Consider the following 16955-nt stretch of genomic DNA (forward strand, 5'->3'; position numbering starts at 1 on the left):
ATTATGTATCAACAAACATAGAAGAGTTGATTCTTATTAATTGCCATCATAATTATGTAAATAAAAAAAGGAGAAGTGGAATTTTCTTACGTGTCTGTCCTCCCAAGACAGTGATTAGTTACTATTAATCTTTATACCCAAATTTTTTAAGCTTAAAAAAGTCAAAGAACTTAAGAAAAGTTCAGCCACTGTCTGGCCCTATAACATTGTCTAAGTCACTCTTTTGCTATCCTACTTGGTAAAAAAAAAAAAAAAAAAAAAGGATACTAAGTTTCACTGGGTCCCAAGAGCATTAGGCAGACTAATAGTTAGAAAATGCTTTCAAATGCAGAATTCTATGTCTGTATGCGCTAACTTTTTTTTTCAATAATCATGCTAATATCCTATTCATTTCACTGGTAATTGTATAGCACCATCATAATGTAATGATGTGCACCATGCAAAAGTCAGGAGAGATGATCTAATGATGTCAAGATGAAATGCTGTCAGTGTAAGTCTATAAAGATAGTATAACACTGTCAAAAATGAAAGAAAATATGGCACTGTGAGTTCTACTACCATTAAAAGATGTTAGAAGGGAAGGTTCCACAATCTGGGGCAACATCTATTATGACAAATGTGCTCAAGCAACTTATAAGACAAACTGGCACTCCTCATCCAATTTTTATCCAGAGACTTTTTATTAAAATTCTCTGTTAATTTCCTACGTAAATGTCTTCAAGCCCAGTATAGGACTATGATTTGCAAAAGTAATTTGTGTTTGCAATAGTCATTGTTCTGTGGGTCTATGGTCCAACATTAATTGCACCTGAGAGCCTTTTCTTTTGCAGGGATGGGGAGTACATTTAACAAGTTTTGTAAATGGTAATGGTTCTCGAAGTTTCACTCTTTGAAGAAACCTTGGCAATAAGAGTGATATCTCTGTTACACATGGCACATGGCACAGAAGAAAAAAATACAGCCCTTTAACGCACAGTCAGTAGGCACAAGCAATTGTCCTCTCCATGTACCAGATTTTGAAAAGTTTTAGGAAGGTCCAAGCTAAAAAGAAAACAAACCTTTCAGTATACTTTTGTGCATTTGGGAGCCTTGGATCTCAGTTCTCTGAGGTTTTCTGTTATGTGGGGGATTCAGATTCAATCATTTAAAAAATATAGAGGCGTGATTTCTGCCAATACTATTAAAAAGATAATAATCAAAATGAAATAAGCGATATAGAGTCAAGCCCTGGCTGGTTTGGTTCAGCGGTTAGAGCGTCGGCCTGCGGTCCAGAGAGACCCAGGTTCGGTTCCCACAAAGGGCACGTATCTCGGTTTCAAAGTGTCCCGGTTTAAATGACACAGTGTATGGTCATCCTATACATACCCTCGATAAGAAACTGAAAATGCTGCCGAATAGTCTATAGATACATGTGTGAGATACATATGTGAATGTAAAAGTGGGGTGGAGTGTGGGGGCAAGTGGAAATGGTGGAATAGGATCTCTGGCTCAGTTTTATGTGATTTGGTCATTAGTTAGTTTCAGGGCCCACTTGTTCATTTTAACATCAATTATTAAATTAAGCTTTTTTTAAAGAACAACTTCCCTTGAATTTTCTCAGCTCCAATGCCAAGGATCCCCTAGATATACATCACATCTTAATGAACTTTCCTAAGTTGTAAATGCTAATATCCAGCAACTGGATCCCAAAGAAAAGTGAGATTCACTAAAGGGAAGGAAGATTAACCCTTGCAAGGAAAAGCTGTATTGCACGTGTCTTTAGGTCTCAGAATACAAAGAAAAGGAGAGGAGCCAAATGAATGTTATTCTGGTATCTACAAAGCCACAATTCTTTGCTTTTATTTTCCACGGGGCACAGAATTTCCAGTTTTTGGAGCTTCCCCACGCAATAAACCGACTAGCCACATAATTACCATTCTAACCGCTCTGTCTCACAGTCCTCAGAGTAAATGGGATAACAATGGTACCTCCACACACAGGCTGTTGTAAAGATGAAAATAAATAATATACACAGAACAATTAGCACATAGTAAATGGCTAATAAATGGTATTTTTTTATTTTAAAAGAGTAGCAAATTTGTTTCAAGTCTCTGACCAACGTTGGTGTGTGTGCATACTGACAGCACTTCAGCTATGGGAAATTTCGACGATGCTTAGGTAACGGTACAGCGTTATGCAGTGTATGTCAAACAGGAAGGTGGGAAGTCGGGTTTCTCACTGCCTTCCTACCTCTCAAGAATATTGCGAGGGGATGCATTAAATTATATGAGAACACTTTGGGATTTTTGAAAAAGTTTAAAACTCTAAGCAAATTCAAGGTATTATTATCATGAAAGTGGACTCTCTGAGCATCAGTGTATCATATAGCTATTCAAGGAGTACCTTGGATTCAAAATAAATGTGTTTGAAAGTGGATATTATTTCTAAAGATCTAAACATAGTCGCTAACTGTGGTTCCTCCCAGTGCTGCCTTCCTCTGGTTGGACCACCTGGAGTGCCAAGGAGGCGGCAGCTGGTCTTCCGTGGGCGCGGGAGAGCTGAGCCAGGCATCTCCCTCTCTCAGGTGCCCAGTGACCTGCAGGGACTGGGGCAGAGCTCAGACAAGCCAGCGTTCAGCCTGCCATGCCCATGGAGAGAATAAAGATGGTAAGGATGGCCGTTAGCAGGGAAAGAAGGAGTCAGCCAGACAGGGAGAGATGGCAACTCTGCATAAGCCAGCAATTCCATGCCTGGATACTCCTAGGCATAGTGCAGGATGAAGGGACACTCCCTGGGCACTGTTCACACCAGCCCTCAAAGGTCAGGTGCTTTCCTCCAAACAGTAGTGGCTGGCTGGCACAGCATGCCTCACAAACCTCCAATAGAGGGTGGGGTAGGAGGGCCAATGTGGAATATGAGCAAGTTCAAATTAAATAAAGAGCAGATATATAAAAGTTGAAGACCACCCATGACAGCCTGACATAGCCACTTCTCAAGGCTACTGTGAAAGTAGAAGTGAATTATATACGAAATCCCTTTGGGAAAAAAACATTTAAAAGGTCTATAAACTTTGCAAAAGACATGCCAAATGTTCACCGTGAGACTGTGCAATGGAATGGAGCCCAACAACATATTAGAAAAACTTAGAGAACATTTTCCCCCTGAACTGGGATAGTTAGGGCCACGTTGGATTTTAATGATCCCAGTAAAAGAAAGTCACAGGGAAGAGAACTGTCATCAGCACCTCTACCCCATTCATTCCAACGTCTCTGGGAACTGCTCCCCAAAACACATTCCCTGGGTGGACAAGTGCTTTTTCCTAAATGCCACCCCAGTGATTATTCTAACTTGAAGAGTAGGGCAGTTATTCATGCCTGGTTGTTTCTATCTGTTTCTTTCCATTCTTCTATTGCTCTTCTAATCTCTTCCATTATTCTTGTAAGTTAGGGACATTTTACCAGGTGATTTTAATTACTAGATAACCCCCCGCCCTGTTTTACACTGAACTGACTGACTTCAGGAATAATTCAATTAAAAATATTATCACTGGCCCAGCTTGTGTGGCTCAGTGGTTGAACGTCGACCCATGCACCAAGAGGTCGCCAGTTTGATTCCCAGTCAGGGCACATGCCCAGGTTGTGAGCCAAATCTCCAGTGGGGGGCATGCAGGAGGCGGCCAATCGATGTTCTCTTTCATCAATGTTTCTCTCTCTCTCTCCCTGTCCCTTCCTCTCTCTCTAAAATCAATAGAGAAAAAAATATGATCACTGTAGCAAAGATGATCTTTTTGGTTCATCTCTTTTTCCCAATGTTAAAAAATTATCTCTATCTCCTCTGAGTTTACTGTGCAGGTTAACTACCAGTGACCTGGCACAGTCACTCTGTAACATGACTCTGAAAGTGTCTGAGACTCTTAAACAGCAAGTGTGAAAAGGCTGTAAAACAGTACACCCTGAAGCAGTGAGAGGCTCAAATGACAAGGGAGACAGTGGAGACGATGGGGAGAGAACAGTGCATCCATAGAGCATTCGAAGTTTTCCATGTATGAATACAGCTACTCTTGCCTCTATCATCATTTACTTAGTTTGCTACTTTCCATGTTTGCTTTTTTTTTCCCTTTGAGAGGATTCAATGTGATGTTTGTATATATTCTGTGGCTAGCTGAAGGCCAGTGTTTCATAAAAAAGAAGTATCTTTTACCTCTATAGTACTAAGGATTCCTGAAAGTTGTAAGAAAAATTCCAGATATCCCTTAAACCCATTTTATTTTAGTGTTTCTATTGAGGTACAACTGATATAAAGTATTTTATTAGTTTCAGATGTACAACATAATCATTTGATATTATTATATAGTGTGCAGTGATAATTCACAAGTCTAGTTAACATCTATCACCACACATAGTTATCAATTTTTTTCTTGTGATAACTTTAAAGATCTACTCTCTTACAACTTTCAAATATGCAATACAGTATTAACTATAGTCACCATGCTATACATTACATCTCCATGACTTAATTTTTTTTTTTTTTTTTTTGTAATTTTTTTTCCTTTATTGATTGCAGAGAGAGAGAGGAAGTGAGAGGGAGAGATAGAAACATCGATGAGAGAGAACATGGTTGGCCGCCTCCTGCATATCCCCCACTGGGGATTTGGCCCACAACCTGGTATGTGTCCCGTCTGGGAATCAAACCAGCGACCTCTTGGTGCATGGGCTGATGCTCAACCACTGAGCCACACCAGCCAGGCCTCCGTGACTTATTTTTTTTAAAACCAGAACTTTGTACCTTTTGATCCCCTTCATCATTTCATCCACACCCGCACCCCCAAGCCCATTTTAGATGAACAACAGTGTGTGTAGACACATAGTATGTTGCCTGCACAGGGAGGTCTGTTGCAAAGTTGCAGCGGCAACCAGTGTTTCTTGATTTCCTAAGTAACCAATCAAAATGTACAGATTCAGTTGTAAAACTGTGATAATGCACTCAAACCCTGGGGACATGTAGTCAATACCCAAAATTGTAAACCAGGATGCAGTAATAAATTATATGAATGTACATATGTATAATACTTTGCTAAAGACACTCTCCAAGAGCCTGCTATGTTGAGACAGTGAAGTAAAACCAAAGATTTCATGTTGCAGAAGCAATATTTGCCATAACTGCCCATGGGCTATATAAATTGACTACTAGGAAGATCCTGGGTGCAAGCAGAGTCGTGAATATTTGCTGCCCATGATTTTAAAAAGTGACTCCATGGCCATGTCAGCTACACTTCACTTGGAAAGCTGTTGACTTCTCCTTTCTGTTGCCTTAATTTTCTTCTGCAGGAGCACAGAGGGCTGTGAGTTCAGGTGGGCACTGTGCCTTTGACTGATCACTCTGTGCGACACAGCAGGGAACCTCTTATCTCAGGCTGGGGTTGCCTGCTTAAGAATCATTTTCTTTATAAAAGATATAAGGTAGTAAACAGGTATAGAAAAGGTTTTGTATTTTCTTGCGTTTGTTTTAATCTATTAAAATGATATAATTGCTGCCCTGGCCGGTTTGGCTCAGCGATTAGAGCGTCGACCTGCGGTCCTGAGAGACCCGGGTTCGGTTCCCGCTAAGGGCACGTACCTCGGTTGCAGCTTGTCCCCGGCCCTGGTCGGTCGTGCGGGTGGCAGCCACTCGATGTGTCCCTTTCACATCGATGTTTCTCTCTCTCTCTCTCTGTTCCTCTCTCTCCCTCCCACTCTACCTGAACAAAAAAATGGAAAAATGTCCTCGGGTGAGGATTAAAAAAAAAAAAAAAGATATAATTGCTCTGGCCGATTTAGCTCTGCTGTTAGAGCATTGGCCCGAAGACTGAAGAGTCTCGGGTTCGATTCCCAGTCAAGAGCATGTAACTCAGTTGCAAGTTCAATCCCAGGTCCAGTGGGGTTACGCAGGAGGCAACCAATCAATGTGTCTCTCTCTCATCCATGTTTCTCTCTCTCTCTCCCCCTCACACCCTCCCACTCTATCTAAAAAAAAATCAATGGAAAAATATCCTCGGATGAGGATTTAAAAAGTAAATAAATGGCCTTGGCCGATTTGGCTCAGCAGTTGGAGAGTGTCGGCCTGCGATCCAGAGAGACCCTGGTTCGGTTTCCGCTAAGGGCATGTACCTCCGTTGCAGTTTGTCTCGGCCCTGGTTGGGTCGTGCAGATGGCAGCCACTCGATGTGTCCTTTTCACATCAATGTTTCTCTCTCTCTCTCTCTCTCTCTCTTCCTCTCTCCCCCTTGCCCCCTCTATCTGAACAAAAAATGGAAAAATGTCCTTGGGTGAGGATAAATAAATAAATAAATAAAATAAAATAATATAATTAAGGCAGAATGCATACATGTCTATACAATTATACTAACTGACTGTGTGCATTTATGTTGTGGGCCAAGTTTCACTCAGCTCACAGTATTTGAATAATCTGAATGGATTTGACTTTAGAAGTGTTGTTTACATCCTTGCATACAGTGTTGTCAGATCATAAAAATGGAGTGGACTAGGATCAATGAATTTTAAAATTCTAAATTGATCTTGTAACTAGGATGTTGCTAAAGATGATTTAAGCTTTGCTCTTGCTATTTCCTGGCCAGAGTTGAATCACTGCTCTGAATTCCTGTCTACTGATTACTTTTCTTTTAACTCCATAAGGGGTATTTTTTAATTGGAATATTTATATATATTTAAGAAGAATAAAGGTTTTTTAAATAGTATCACAGCCAAACTTTCCTTTCAAGAAGATGAAATCTCCCAGCCGGTGTGGCTCACTGGTTGAGCGTCAACCCACGCACCAAGAGGTCACCAGTTTGATTCCCGGTCAGAGCATATGCCCAGGTTGTGGGCCAAATCCCCAGTGGGGGCATGCAGGAGGAGGACAATCGATGTTCTTTCTCATCGACGTTTCTATCTCTCTCTCCCTCTCCCTTCCTCTCTCTCTAAAATCAATAAAAAAAAAAAAAAATTAAAAAAAAAAGAAGAAGAAGATGAAATCTGAGTTTAGGATGAAGAATATGCCTCAATTTCAGTTTGCAAAGACATATAATAATATATTCCTATTACTTCCTACTTACATGAACTTGAAGTGTTTTCAGCTGTGGCATACTAAATTCGTCTCATAGAGAATAGATTTGAGTGGATACTTTAGGCTTTTTCCTAGCCAGTTATGTTTAAGTTAAATGAATAAACACATTTCAATGTTTTAATTATGAAAACAAAATGTGCAGAAGTCTATAATCTACTCTATCATTTGGAAATGAATTGAAAAATCCTGTTAGGTTGGAATGAAGTGGAAAATAGTTTCCCCCTCTGGGGATTTTTAATTTATTCAGAATATATAGATATAATTGCCCGCTAGTGAATCTTTTGAGATTATTTTATTGGCGAAGCTCTTTAACTCCAAACACATATTTCTTGAGGGCAAGAGGGCACTGCCATTAATTTCAGCATGGAAGGAATCCTTCTTTCTACTTACCCTTTCCTTTACCTCCCTCCCTGGGTGAGCTCATTGTCAGTTTATATGGGCTCCAAAACATCTGACTTGGGCCTAAGTTAGTTCAGCCTCAAGTGCACGGGGAGAACTTTAAACCTAGGTGAGGAATTAAAGAATTGTGTGATCAGTAGATGAACCCACCTCTGAATATCAGTTCCAAGCCAGTGCACCTTCCTCTCTGTTGGAAGATATCAAAGGCCATTCAGCTGAGTTGCCAAAACCAATGAACCAACAATGTGTGATATTTTTGAAAGCCTTCACCACTTTTTGTAATCATCACTCCTATCTTTTCATCTCATCCCAATTCACGAAAATGTGTTTCTTCTAGAAAAACATAAAATTGAATATTTCAGGGCTGTTACCTTAAGTTATTAAATGGTCTTAGTGCCCTAGCTCAAAGAAAAATGAAGTTTTATTGTAAATAAAATAATTACTAAGCTTTATATCCACAAACTGTATGACAAAACCCACTTTGTGAGTGTTTGAGCTCTAGGATGAAAAGGGCTCTAGCCCTGGCCGGTTTGGCTCAGCGGTTAGAGCGTTAGCCTGCGGTCCGGAGAGACCTGGGTTCAGTTCCCGCTAAGGGCATGTAACTTGGTTGCAGTTTGTCCCCGGCCCTGGTTGGGTCGTGCGGGTGGCAACCACTCGATGTGTCCCTTTCACGTCGATGTTTCTCTCTCTCTCTCTCCCTCCCACTCTATCTGAACAAAAAATGGAAAAATGTCCTTGGGTGAGGATTAAAAAAAAAAAAGGGCTCTAAATGGATCGTGATCAATAAGGACATAATAACAGCAAAGTGCTCTGAGAGCATTTTTTCATTGGATAGATAAGGAAAAGAAATGAATAAAGCACTGCAAGTAAAAAGTAAAGTAAACCTTAGCCCAAGAACAGGACTTTTAAAAGAAAGGTAGCCCAGTGATAAAAATTCTAAAGCTAAGCCCTGGCTGGTGTAGCTCAGTTGGCTGGAGCCATGTCCGATGCACTGAGAGGTCCAGGGTTCAATTCCCAAAAGGGCACATACCTAGGTTGCTATTTAGATCCCCTGTTGAGTAGCACACTGGAGGTAACTGATGGATGTTTCTCTCACACACAAATGTTTTTCCCTCTCTCTTTCTCCCTGCTTCCCTCTTTAAATAATTTTTTTTTTTTTTTTTTTTTTAGAAATCTAAAGCCAAGAAGCATTATTTATATCAGGTTTGCATATATAATACTAGAATCATGTTGTGGGGTCCTTTATCTAACTTATGTGCATAGAATTGATGTGTACAGTGTTTTAAATAAACAAAGGGATAGTTTCCATATCAAAAAGATCTGAAGCTCATAAATTAAATATTTTCAGGTGCACTGATTTGTCTGAGCTTCAAGCCCAAAGGAAAGGCTGTTCTACTTTTGGCACACCTATGAGGGAGCAAACTGAGTTAATGCAGTTATTAAAATTATCTCCCCTCACCACTTTCCAAGGTATTCTCCCTGAAGAGTCACCCTAGGCTGTTTCCAGTCACCACAAGAGATTGAACAGCGCGCGTGACTCGCCCAAATCGCTGGATTTCAGCTGAGACCAAGAAAAAGGTGATCTCGTGGGCGGGGGAGGAAGAATATCAATAGATAAGGAGTAAGCGAAAGGAAGAAAAGGGCATGGGAGTGGAGAGAACGATCTGCTGGAAGCAGAGAGAAGGAAAACCACGCAGTAGTGGACTCAAACTTCGAGGTTCTGCGGGTGTCGTCACGCCAGTGACTCCGAGCTTGGGAAACGTTTGCCATTTGCGCGCTGTTCCTCGCGGACACTAGGTGGCGCTCGTAGTAAAGACTTGCGCTTCTCTTAGGGTCCGTTTCTCCACCACCCCCACCACCCACCCCATCCCCGCCCCTTGCAAATTTCGACTGCTAGGAGATGAAATTACTCACATTCTTCCTACGTGTCGCGGTGGGGAGCGCACTCCTGGAGAAGTTCGATGCCGTGGGGCTGTTTCTCCACGGTTGAGCCCTTCAGTGGGCTTTGAAAGTGGTAGCAGCGTGCGGCCCACTGGCCTTAAGACAAAGTTCCAGGCCTTGGTGTCAGAACCACCCACAGTACCAGCAAAAGTCGCTACCCTGAGAGCCACGACACCCAGCGCGCGTGCGCCCAGAGCGGGGTCCGCAGCGGCCGGCAGGCCGGGGTGACTGTAAGGTGAAATGAAATGGGACTGTATTGTGATCAGACTCCAGCTCCTTTTAACTTAGCGCTCTCCTTTAAGGAAGGTGTACGGGAAAGTGGGGTCGACTTAGTAATGAAGCAGAACTAAGTCGAGAAAGCCGAGGCTCTGGGCCTTCAGAGACACATCCAGATTTGAAAGTCTCACCCAGCAGCGGCCTTCGCACAAGTGGCTCGTCTGGCTTGAGGGCCAGCACTTCAGGAATGGAAACAAAGAAGCTGACTAAATCCTTCGCCTCCGTCCCACTCCTTTCTGTCCTGTGCAAAACGTGGGGGAGAATATCTTTTATTGACGGGGGCAAAAGTGAAATTTAGCAGAGTGGAGACTAACTGAACATTGTAACACTGTGGACTCCACCACAACCCAAACTTCTCAATTTTGCCCAAAGTCTGCAGCTTCCAATCTCACCGTGGTTGGAATCTGCCTTCTCAGCAAGGTCTAAACACATTGCTAGGAACACCCTAGTTAGTCCCTTCATAGTCACTTTTAAATCGGTAAGAAATAAAAAGTTCCAGAGGTGGAGGGACCAGCGGAAGATCGCCCGGCTCCCCGCGCCGCTCGCCTTTGCCTGGGGGCGCTTTGAACTCTCCCCGGCATTGCCTTAGGGATGCGATTCGTGTAATTAAATAGCAGGACGTGCGGAAGGTGGCTCCAAGGGCATCGAGAACTGCACGCTCGACGGGATTGTCAGGGCTGCCCAATGCCCTGTAGCTCTAAATCTAGGGGGTGAACAGCAGTGTCAAAGTCGACAGCGTCGGATAAGGACGGGCGGGCAGCCAAGGCTCTGTTTTCCTGGAGTCAGTCTCAAGAGAAGTCGAGGGCGGCGCAGGCCTCAAGCAGAAGAGTCGGGCGGGGTAGGGGTGAGCGCTGAGGGACCCTGTGACACAACCCTCCCTTTGCCCTATACGCCTTCGCGCTGATGTTGTCCCCAAAGGCAATGCGAGGATTGCCGTGGTTTTACGGCGCCCAGAAGGCAGAGGCGGGGAGCTGGTGCACGTGTGGCGGCTCTGCTTTGGTGTTCCGAAACGAGGCTGGCACCCTGCCCCGAGTTCCAGACCCCCAACTCTCCCTGCCGGCCTGTTTTGGGCTGGAGTAGCCGCACAACCAAAGTAAGGCTAATCTAACACTAGACACAACTAATGCAGACTCCCCCCTTTTTGGTTGGGGTGGAGGGAATGAAGAGAGGCCAGACCGCCCCAGCCTGGATGTCTCGGGGAGCTCCCAGGTTCCTGACCTCAGACACTCTGGAGGAAGATGCTGAAAAGGCCCAAATCAAGATCCAGCTTCTGGAGTTGCCCATTTCGCGGAGTGGAAATGAGGAGTAGATTGACTTACGTTAAATCTGTGCCCCCAGCTGGATCACCACTAGAGCAAGAGTGACACGTCATGAAAGCAATCTCTCAGGGACGTGAATACACAGTGGTTGGTTCCTGAGCCTTTTGTCCCTTTGCATATGACCTAAGATGTCTTCGAGGCAGAAAATAAGGGGACATAAGGTACAGGAACCCAGACCTGTGGAATGGAAAGACAGGCCTTCAGGTGCCACATCTATAAAGCCAGGAGGGGGGAATCGGTGGGCTTCACCCAACCTCCCAAAAGGGCTTTTATTTCCGTCTATTTCTCAGTCTTCTTGGGGTTCCCATTTGGTCTGTTGCGATGCAGGAGTCTTTTAACTATTGAACGTCGAGTTACAGACCCTCTATTCTAATGACAATCAAACAGACAGGAATATTGAACAAAATGTGGGGCTGCTGGTTCTTCTTTGGGACCAGCAATTTGGATATCATTAAGTTATTTGTGCTTACAACAGTAATATTTTTAATTCATTGTAGGGATTTAGGGTTCAGGACTCTCTCTCTGCCACCAACCTCTGAATGGACAGCATGCATTCATTAGCATCCATATCCAGCCCTTTTCTGAGAAATAGTCATCTCATGCAAAGGAAGCGCTTGCTGCAAATTTGTCTTTCCCCAAATTGCACATTTTCAACACATGTAAATTACAACTTGACTCCCAGAACCCCAATAAAAAGTGTTCTCAGTTCCTTTTCGCCATCGCTCCACAACCCTGATTCCTCATTTCAATATCACTGTTCAATTTCACATTCGCCCCTTATGAAGCCCACGGGGGCGGGGAGGTGGGGAGCAAGGAAAGACGGTCGCCGACCTCATCCCCAAAACATGTGCACTTTCCGAAGCTGCTGATTGGAACACATTGTCTCCAGACATCACAAAGCTGGTGTTGGGGCTTCTGCGTTTCTTTGGTATTCACTGAAAACATATTAACTGAGACACCCCCCTCCCCCAACAAGGAAAAGACATACACGCAAGCGTGTACACACACACACACACACACACACACACACACACACACATACTTCCCTCATCTCTCCATTTTTCTCCCTCTTTTTTTAAGCAATGCTTTGTTGTGTTAAAACTAGTTGGACGAGTTAGGGTGTTGCTGCTGCTCCCGAGGCCCTGGCCAATGGAACCCGATCCACCCCGCTGTGCGTAAGCGCGCAATTAAGGATTTAACCAAGGCTGTGCTGCGCCTCAGTCAGCAGTCAGCCTGCCGGAGACAGAGCCTCCACGACTCCCAGCCTCCTCCTCGCCGCCGCCGCCTCCTCCTCCTTCTCTCCTCCTCCTCTTCCTCCTCCTCCCTCGCTCCCACAGCCATGTCTGCTTAGACCAGGGCAGCTCCACAGCCAAACTCGGGCAGCAGCCGCCTCAGCAGCAAGGACAGCAGCAGCAGCCTGGGAGCGATGACAGGAGTGTTTGACAGAAGGGTCCCTAGCATCCGATCCGGCGACTTCCAAGCTCCGTTCCAGACGTCCGCAGCCATGCACCATCCGTCTCAGGAATCGCCAACTTTGCCGGAGTCGTCGGCCACCGATTCCGACTACTACAGCCCCACGGGGGCAGCCCCGCATGGCTACTGCTCTCCTACCTCGGCTTCCTATGGCAAAGCGCTCAACCCCTACCAGTACCAGTACCACGGCGTGAACAGTTCTGCCGGCAGCTACCCCGCCAAAGCTTACGCCGACTACAGCTACGCCAGTCCCTACCACCAGTACGGCGGCGCCTACAACCGCGTCCCGAGCGCGACCAGCCAGCCAGGTATGAGGGCGGGGGCCAGATCCAGGGGGAGCCAGGGTTCCGGAGAGGCGAGATGAGGTGGGAGATTGGGGCTCCGCCGTCCATTGCACTGGGGGCGCATCTGGCAGAAGGGAGTGGGGTCCTGGACTGTACAACCAGGAGAGGTTACCCGGGCCAGCACTTGAGGGATTCAAGTAGGAGAAGCCTGCGGGAGTTCGGACCAGCGGCTCTCCTCTCCGGCACCTCGGGGCGGGTGTGGGGGATGGGGGGCTCTGTCGCTGGACCCCCAGCTTGCCTAGTCAGGAAGCCAGCTAGGCTGGAGAGGGGATAGGGGTGGAGAGAAGAAAGAACCTAGCAGCCCCAGGGGCGTTTGCGTAATAAAGGGTAGGTTAGTTGGAATTTTTGGTAAGCGTGTTTGGTTGGTGCGAGTGGGAGTGCAGGGCTGCCTCAAAGGCGCTGTCGGGATTAGTCTGAGAGCAGCCACGAGCCAGCGTCGCGTCGGAGCTCCGAGCGCTCTGGGCGGAGTGGGGGCTGGGGAGCTGCAGCCCGCCAGAGGAAGAGCGCAACCAGAGCCTTGCGGTTTATCCAAGGCATTGCCAAAAAACAAAAAGCCGTTTAAACGTGGAGGAGGGTTGCTGATGGGTCACATTATTGGAGCAAAGGGTTTTTTTGTTTGTTTGTTTTTTCATCCGTGGGTGCCTAAAATTTGTCTTCTTCCTCCCCACCTCCTCCTTTTTCAACTGCCTGAAAAGTTAGATGGAGAGTTTAAGAGGGTTCGTGAGTTTGGGCGGTAAGAGAGAGGCATGAGGTCCTTGGAGAGGTTTTGCTGGTTAGGTTTGATCTCTTCCCACCAGCACATTAATAATCCTGCTAATATTAGCATCCCCATACTCTGGCAGAATCCAGACCACAGCCCTCATCCTCCACCCTTCCTCTCACAGAAGCTCGCCACACACACACACACACACACACACACACACACAGCCCAAGGAGAAGTTCTCCGCCCCTTCCAGAGATGGGCACTTTTGATAAGGTGGGAAAGGGGACTTGTGGCTCCAGGGCACCTTTGCAAAACGCGCGTTCAGAAAGTCTTTTCCCCCCCGTCTATACTCAGGATTTTGAGAAATTCGTCCTGACCTGCCGCCCCTTTCCTACGAAACCCCCCAACCACGGATTCCTTTTCAATGTGTGACTCTTGTTAAACTTTTTAAAAGAGAGCCCGGGGGGTGGGATGTCTTCGTTCCTTTCAGTGTCTCTGTATTTCCTGCATAAGTGAAAGATTTTTTTCTTTTGGCCAAGAACTTATTAAGTCTATTTGTAAAGGAAACCAGACACATCTGTGCCCTCACAGATCTGCAGAGAGATTATGGGGGCTGCATAATCGGTCCTCTGTCTGCGGCCGCCCGGACCGCTTGCTGCTGAATTGAAGTACCATAGTTTGCTTGTGGGTCTTTGAACTTTGGAGACCTTGGCTAGCGTCTTCCCTGCCCGTGGGTCTGGTCTCTGCAGGCGCCTGAACAGACGCTGACAGAAGGGGGGTCACGGCCCTTGAAGCCCAGGGAGGGGCTGGCCATGACCACCCCAGAAATGGCGCGTGAGCACATGGTGGGCGTAAAAACAAATCCGGGTGAAGCAGAAACCGCTACAAGGGCAAGATCCAAGACGCCAAGAAAGGAGCTGTGATATCCAACGCGCTTTATTTACACAAGCCCTCGAGAACCTGAATGAACAGATTAGGGAATTAATCTGAAACTGGCTACCTGGCCTTCCCATGATTATGGAGAGGGGCACATGTCTTTGGGTCTTGTGAAGCAAAGGTGGTGATATGGGGAAACAGTGAAGACTGCCTGGTAAGAAACCCCAGGACTGTATTAGAGAGTTCTGCCAAAGCGCCATTGTCTGCCGACAAGCTCTAACCGGTTCTGTTTTGATTATTTAGAGAAAGAAGTGGCCGAGCCCGAGGTGAGGATGGTGAATGGCAAACCAAAGAAAGTTCGTAAACCCAGGACTATTTATTCCAGCTTTCAGCTGGCCGCGTTACAGAGAAGGTTTCAGAAGACTCAGTACCTCGCCCTGCCCGAACGCGCCGAGCTGGCCGCCTCGCTGGGACTGACGCAAACACAGGTAAATTCCGGCCTCGGCCGGGCAAGAGCCCCGCCTCGGCTGCATGCCTGGCTGGGCCACGCGGTTCCGTCCCCGCGGGCTGGAACCGATCGGATAGCACCTGCGGGACACTCACAGACAGACAACCACCTCGCGTCCTTCCCTCCATATGTCAGATCTGGTGTCGCCGCCCTGCGACCGTGGGGTCGGGATGGAGACGTCGCTTATCCCGGGATGTCCCCGCTTCAGGCCTCCGGGGGCGAGGGGCCAACATCTAGGAGTGGAAACAAGGGGAGGGTTACTTGTAGGACGCGCTCGCAGCCTGGAGAAATTGTCTATTGTTGTGCACAATGCTGCACCTCTCGGGCCAGCAGGGCCCGTCGGCCTCGCGGTGGTCTCAGGCCGAGGGAAGGCCGAGGACGTCTCCTCGGGCCCGAGAAGCTGAGCGGGTCACTCCCTGCTGCAGCGGCCGGGCCACAGCAGCCTGAGGGTCGCGAGACGGGGGCGCTGTTGTAAGGGGAAATCTTCCCTGGAAGGTCCCATTCCCTTCGCTCCCACTCCAACCCCTATGGAAGTAAAGAATGTCTGAGTCACCGCCCAGAGCTGCAGGCAGATTCTGACCTTTCTCGGAGCTGAGGAGGGAGTGAAGGGAAGGGAGCGGCGGATTGGGGGGATCACTGCTCGACCTGCATGACTCTCGTTCGCGGTGTCGGCCCCACTGCCCGCGCGTGCGGGGCCCCGCCATTGTTTTGCAGACCTCGGCAGCGCCGCGTTCCGTGTGTGCTGCGTGGGCCTACCCTTGTGTGCACGCCGCTTGGGATGCTCGCCCCCCTGCCCCTACCCTCCAGCCCAAACAAAAGACAACAGCCTCGGGGTCGTGGCCTCGCCCGGGCGCCCTCTGGGGCCTGAATTCCAGGTTCTGCCTCAGTCTCTGGACCTTAGGCCGCGAGCTGCAGGGAGACGCCAGGGCCGAGCCGCGGGGGGCCGAAGATGCCTCTGAGTGTTCCGGTAACCTGTGCCTTTGTTCCCCCACCCAGGTGAAAATCTGGTTTCAGAACAAAAGATCCAAGATCAAGAAGATCATGAAAAACGGGGAGATGCCCCCGGAGCACAGCCCCAGCTCCAGCGACCCCATGGCGTGTAATTCGCCGCAATCTCCAGCGGTGTGGGAGCCTCAGGGCTCGTCCCGCTCGCTCAGCCACCACCCTCATGCCCACCCTCCGACCTCCAACCAGTCCCCTGCGTCCAGCTACCTGGAGAACTCAGCTTCCTGGTACCCGAGCGCAGCCAGCTCAATCAATTCCCACCTGCCGCCGCCTGGCTCCTTACAGCACCCGCTGGCGCTGGCCTCCGGGACACTCTATTAGACCAGCCGCTTTCTCTTGCTCTCTTTTTTGGGACTACTGTGTTTTGCTGTTTTAGAAAATCATAAAGAAAGGAATTCATATGGGGAAGTTTGGAAAACGGAAACAAAAAAGATTAATGTGTAAAGCTTTTTTTTTTTTTGCATGTAAGTTATTGCATTTCAAAGGACCCCTGTAACCCCCTTTTTTTACAGACACTTTTTTGCGCAACTGTGGACACTATCAATGGTGCCTTGCAATCTATGACCTCAACTTTTCAAAAGACTTTTTTCAATGTTGTTTTAACCATGTAAATAAGTGTAGATAGAGGAGTTAAACTGTATATTCTGGATAAATAAAATTATTTCGACCATGAAAGCAAAATGTTTCTAAAAAAAATACTTCTTTGCCCTACCCTTATAATGGGCTACTGATGTTTTACGCAGGCAGTTAAAAAAAAAAAAGGTCTGCAGAGATCCAATAAGGCAAAAGAGAAAATAGAAATTGGGAGCTGCATGGATGCAGAACTTTACATGTTATATGTTGGATGCTGCTTTATTTGTCTATATGCATATGTGGCCTGTTTATAGTACTGCTGTATAATATATATTTAGGTGTTGGGAGGGTTTTCATTTGTTTGTTTTGTTTTTGTTTTTGTTTTGCTTAACCACAAAAATGTTTAGATAATTTTAAATTTAACCCCCAATTTTTTTCAGGTAGAAATAATGCTGGAA

General features: G+C 46.6%; 1 protein-coding gene across 1 annotated transcript; it reads left to right on the forward strand.

Annotated features, from left to right (window-relative positions):
- The first annotated feature begins 12238 nt into the window (after positions 1-12238).
- DLX5 (distal-less homeobox 5) lies at positions 12239-16599 on the forward strand. The gene is made up of 3 exons (XM_036247371.1): positions 12239-12796; positions 14715-14899; positions 15916-16599. Exons 1-3 carry the CDS (start codon positions 12442-12444, stop codon positions 16243-16245), a joined length of 870 nt encoding a protein of 289 aa, XP_036103264.1. The 5' UTR covers positions 12239-12441; the 3' UTR covers positions 16246-16599.
- Positions 16600-16955: the final 356 nt, after the last annotated feature.

This window comes from Molossus molossus, unplaced genomic scaffold, assembly GCF_014108415.1.
Source record: "Molossus molossus isolate mMolMol1 unplaced genomic scaffold, mMolMol1.p scaffold_m16_p_7, whole genome shotgun sequence".
NCBI lineage: Eukaryota > Metazoa > Chordata > Mammalia > Chiroptera > Molossidae > Molossus > Molossus molossus.

Bases quoted from the DNA above. Each gene is read 5' to 3' on its own strand.
- DLX5 (XM_036247371.1), top strand. From the start codon at position 12,442: ATGACAGGAGTGTTTGACAGAAGGGTCCCTAGCATCCGATCCGGCGAC. The intron at 12,797-14,714 runs GTATGAGGGCGG...TTGATTATTTAG, and splicing joins GAGCGCGACCAGCCAGCCAG to AGAAAGAAGTGGCCGAGCCC. The intron at 14,900-15,915 runs GTAAATTCCGGC...TCCCCCACCCAG, and splicing joins TGGGACTGACGCAAACACAG to GTGAAAATCTGGTTTCAGAA.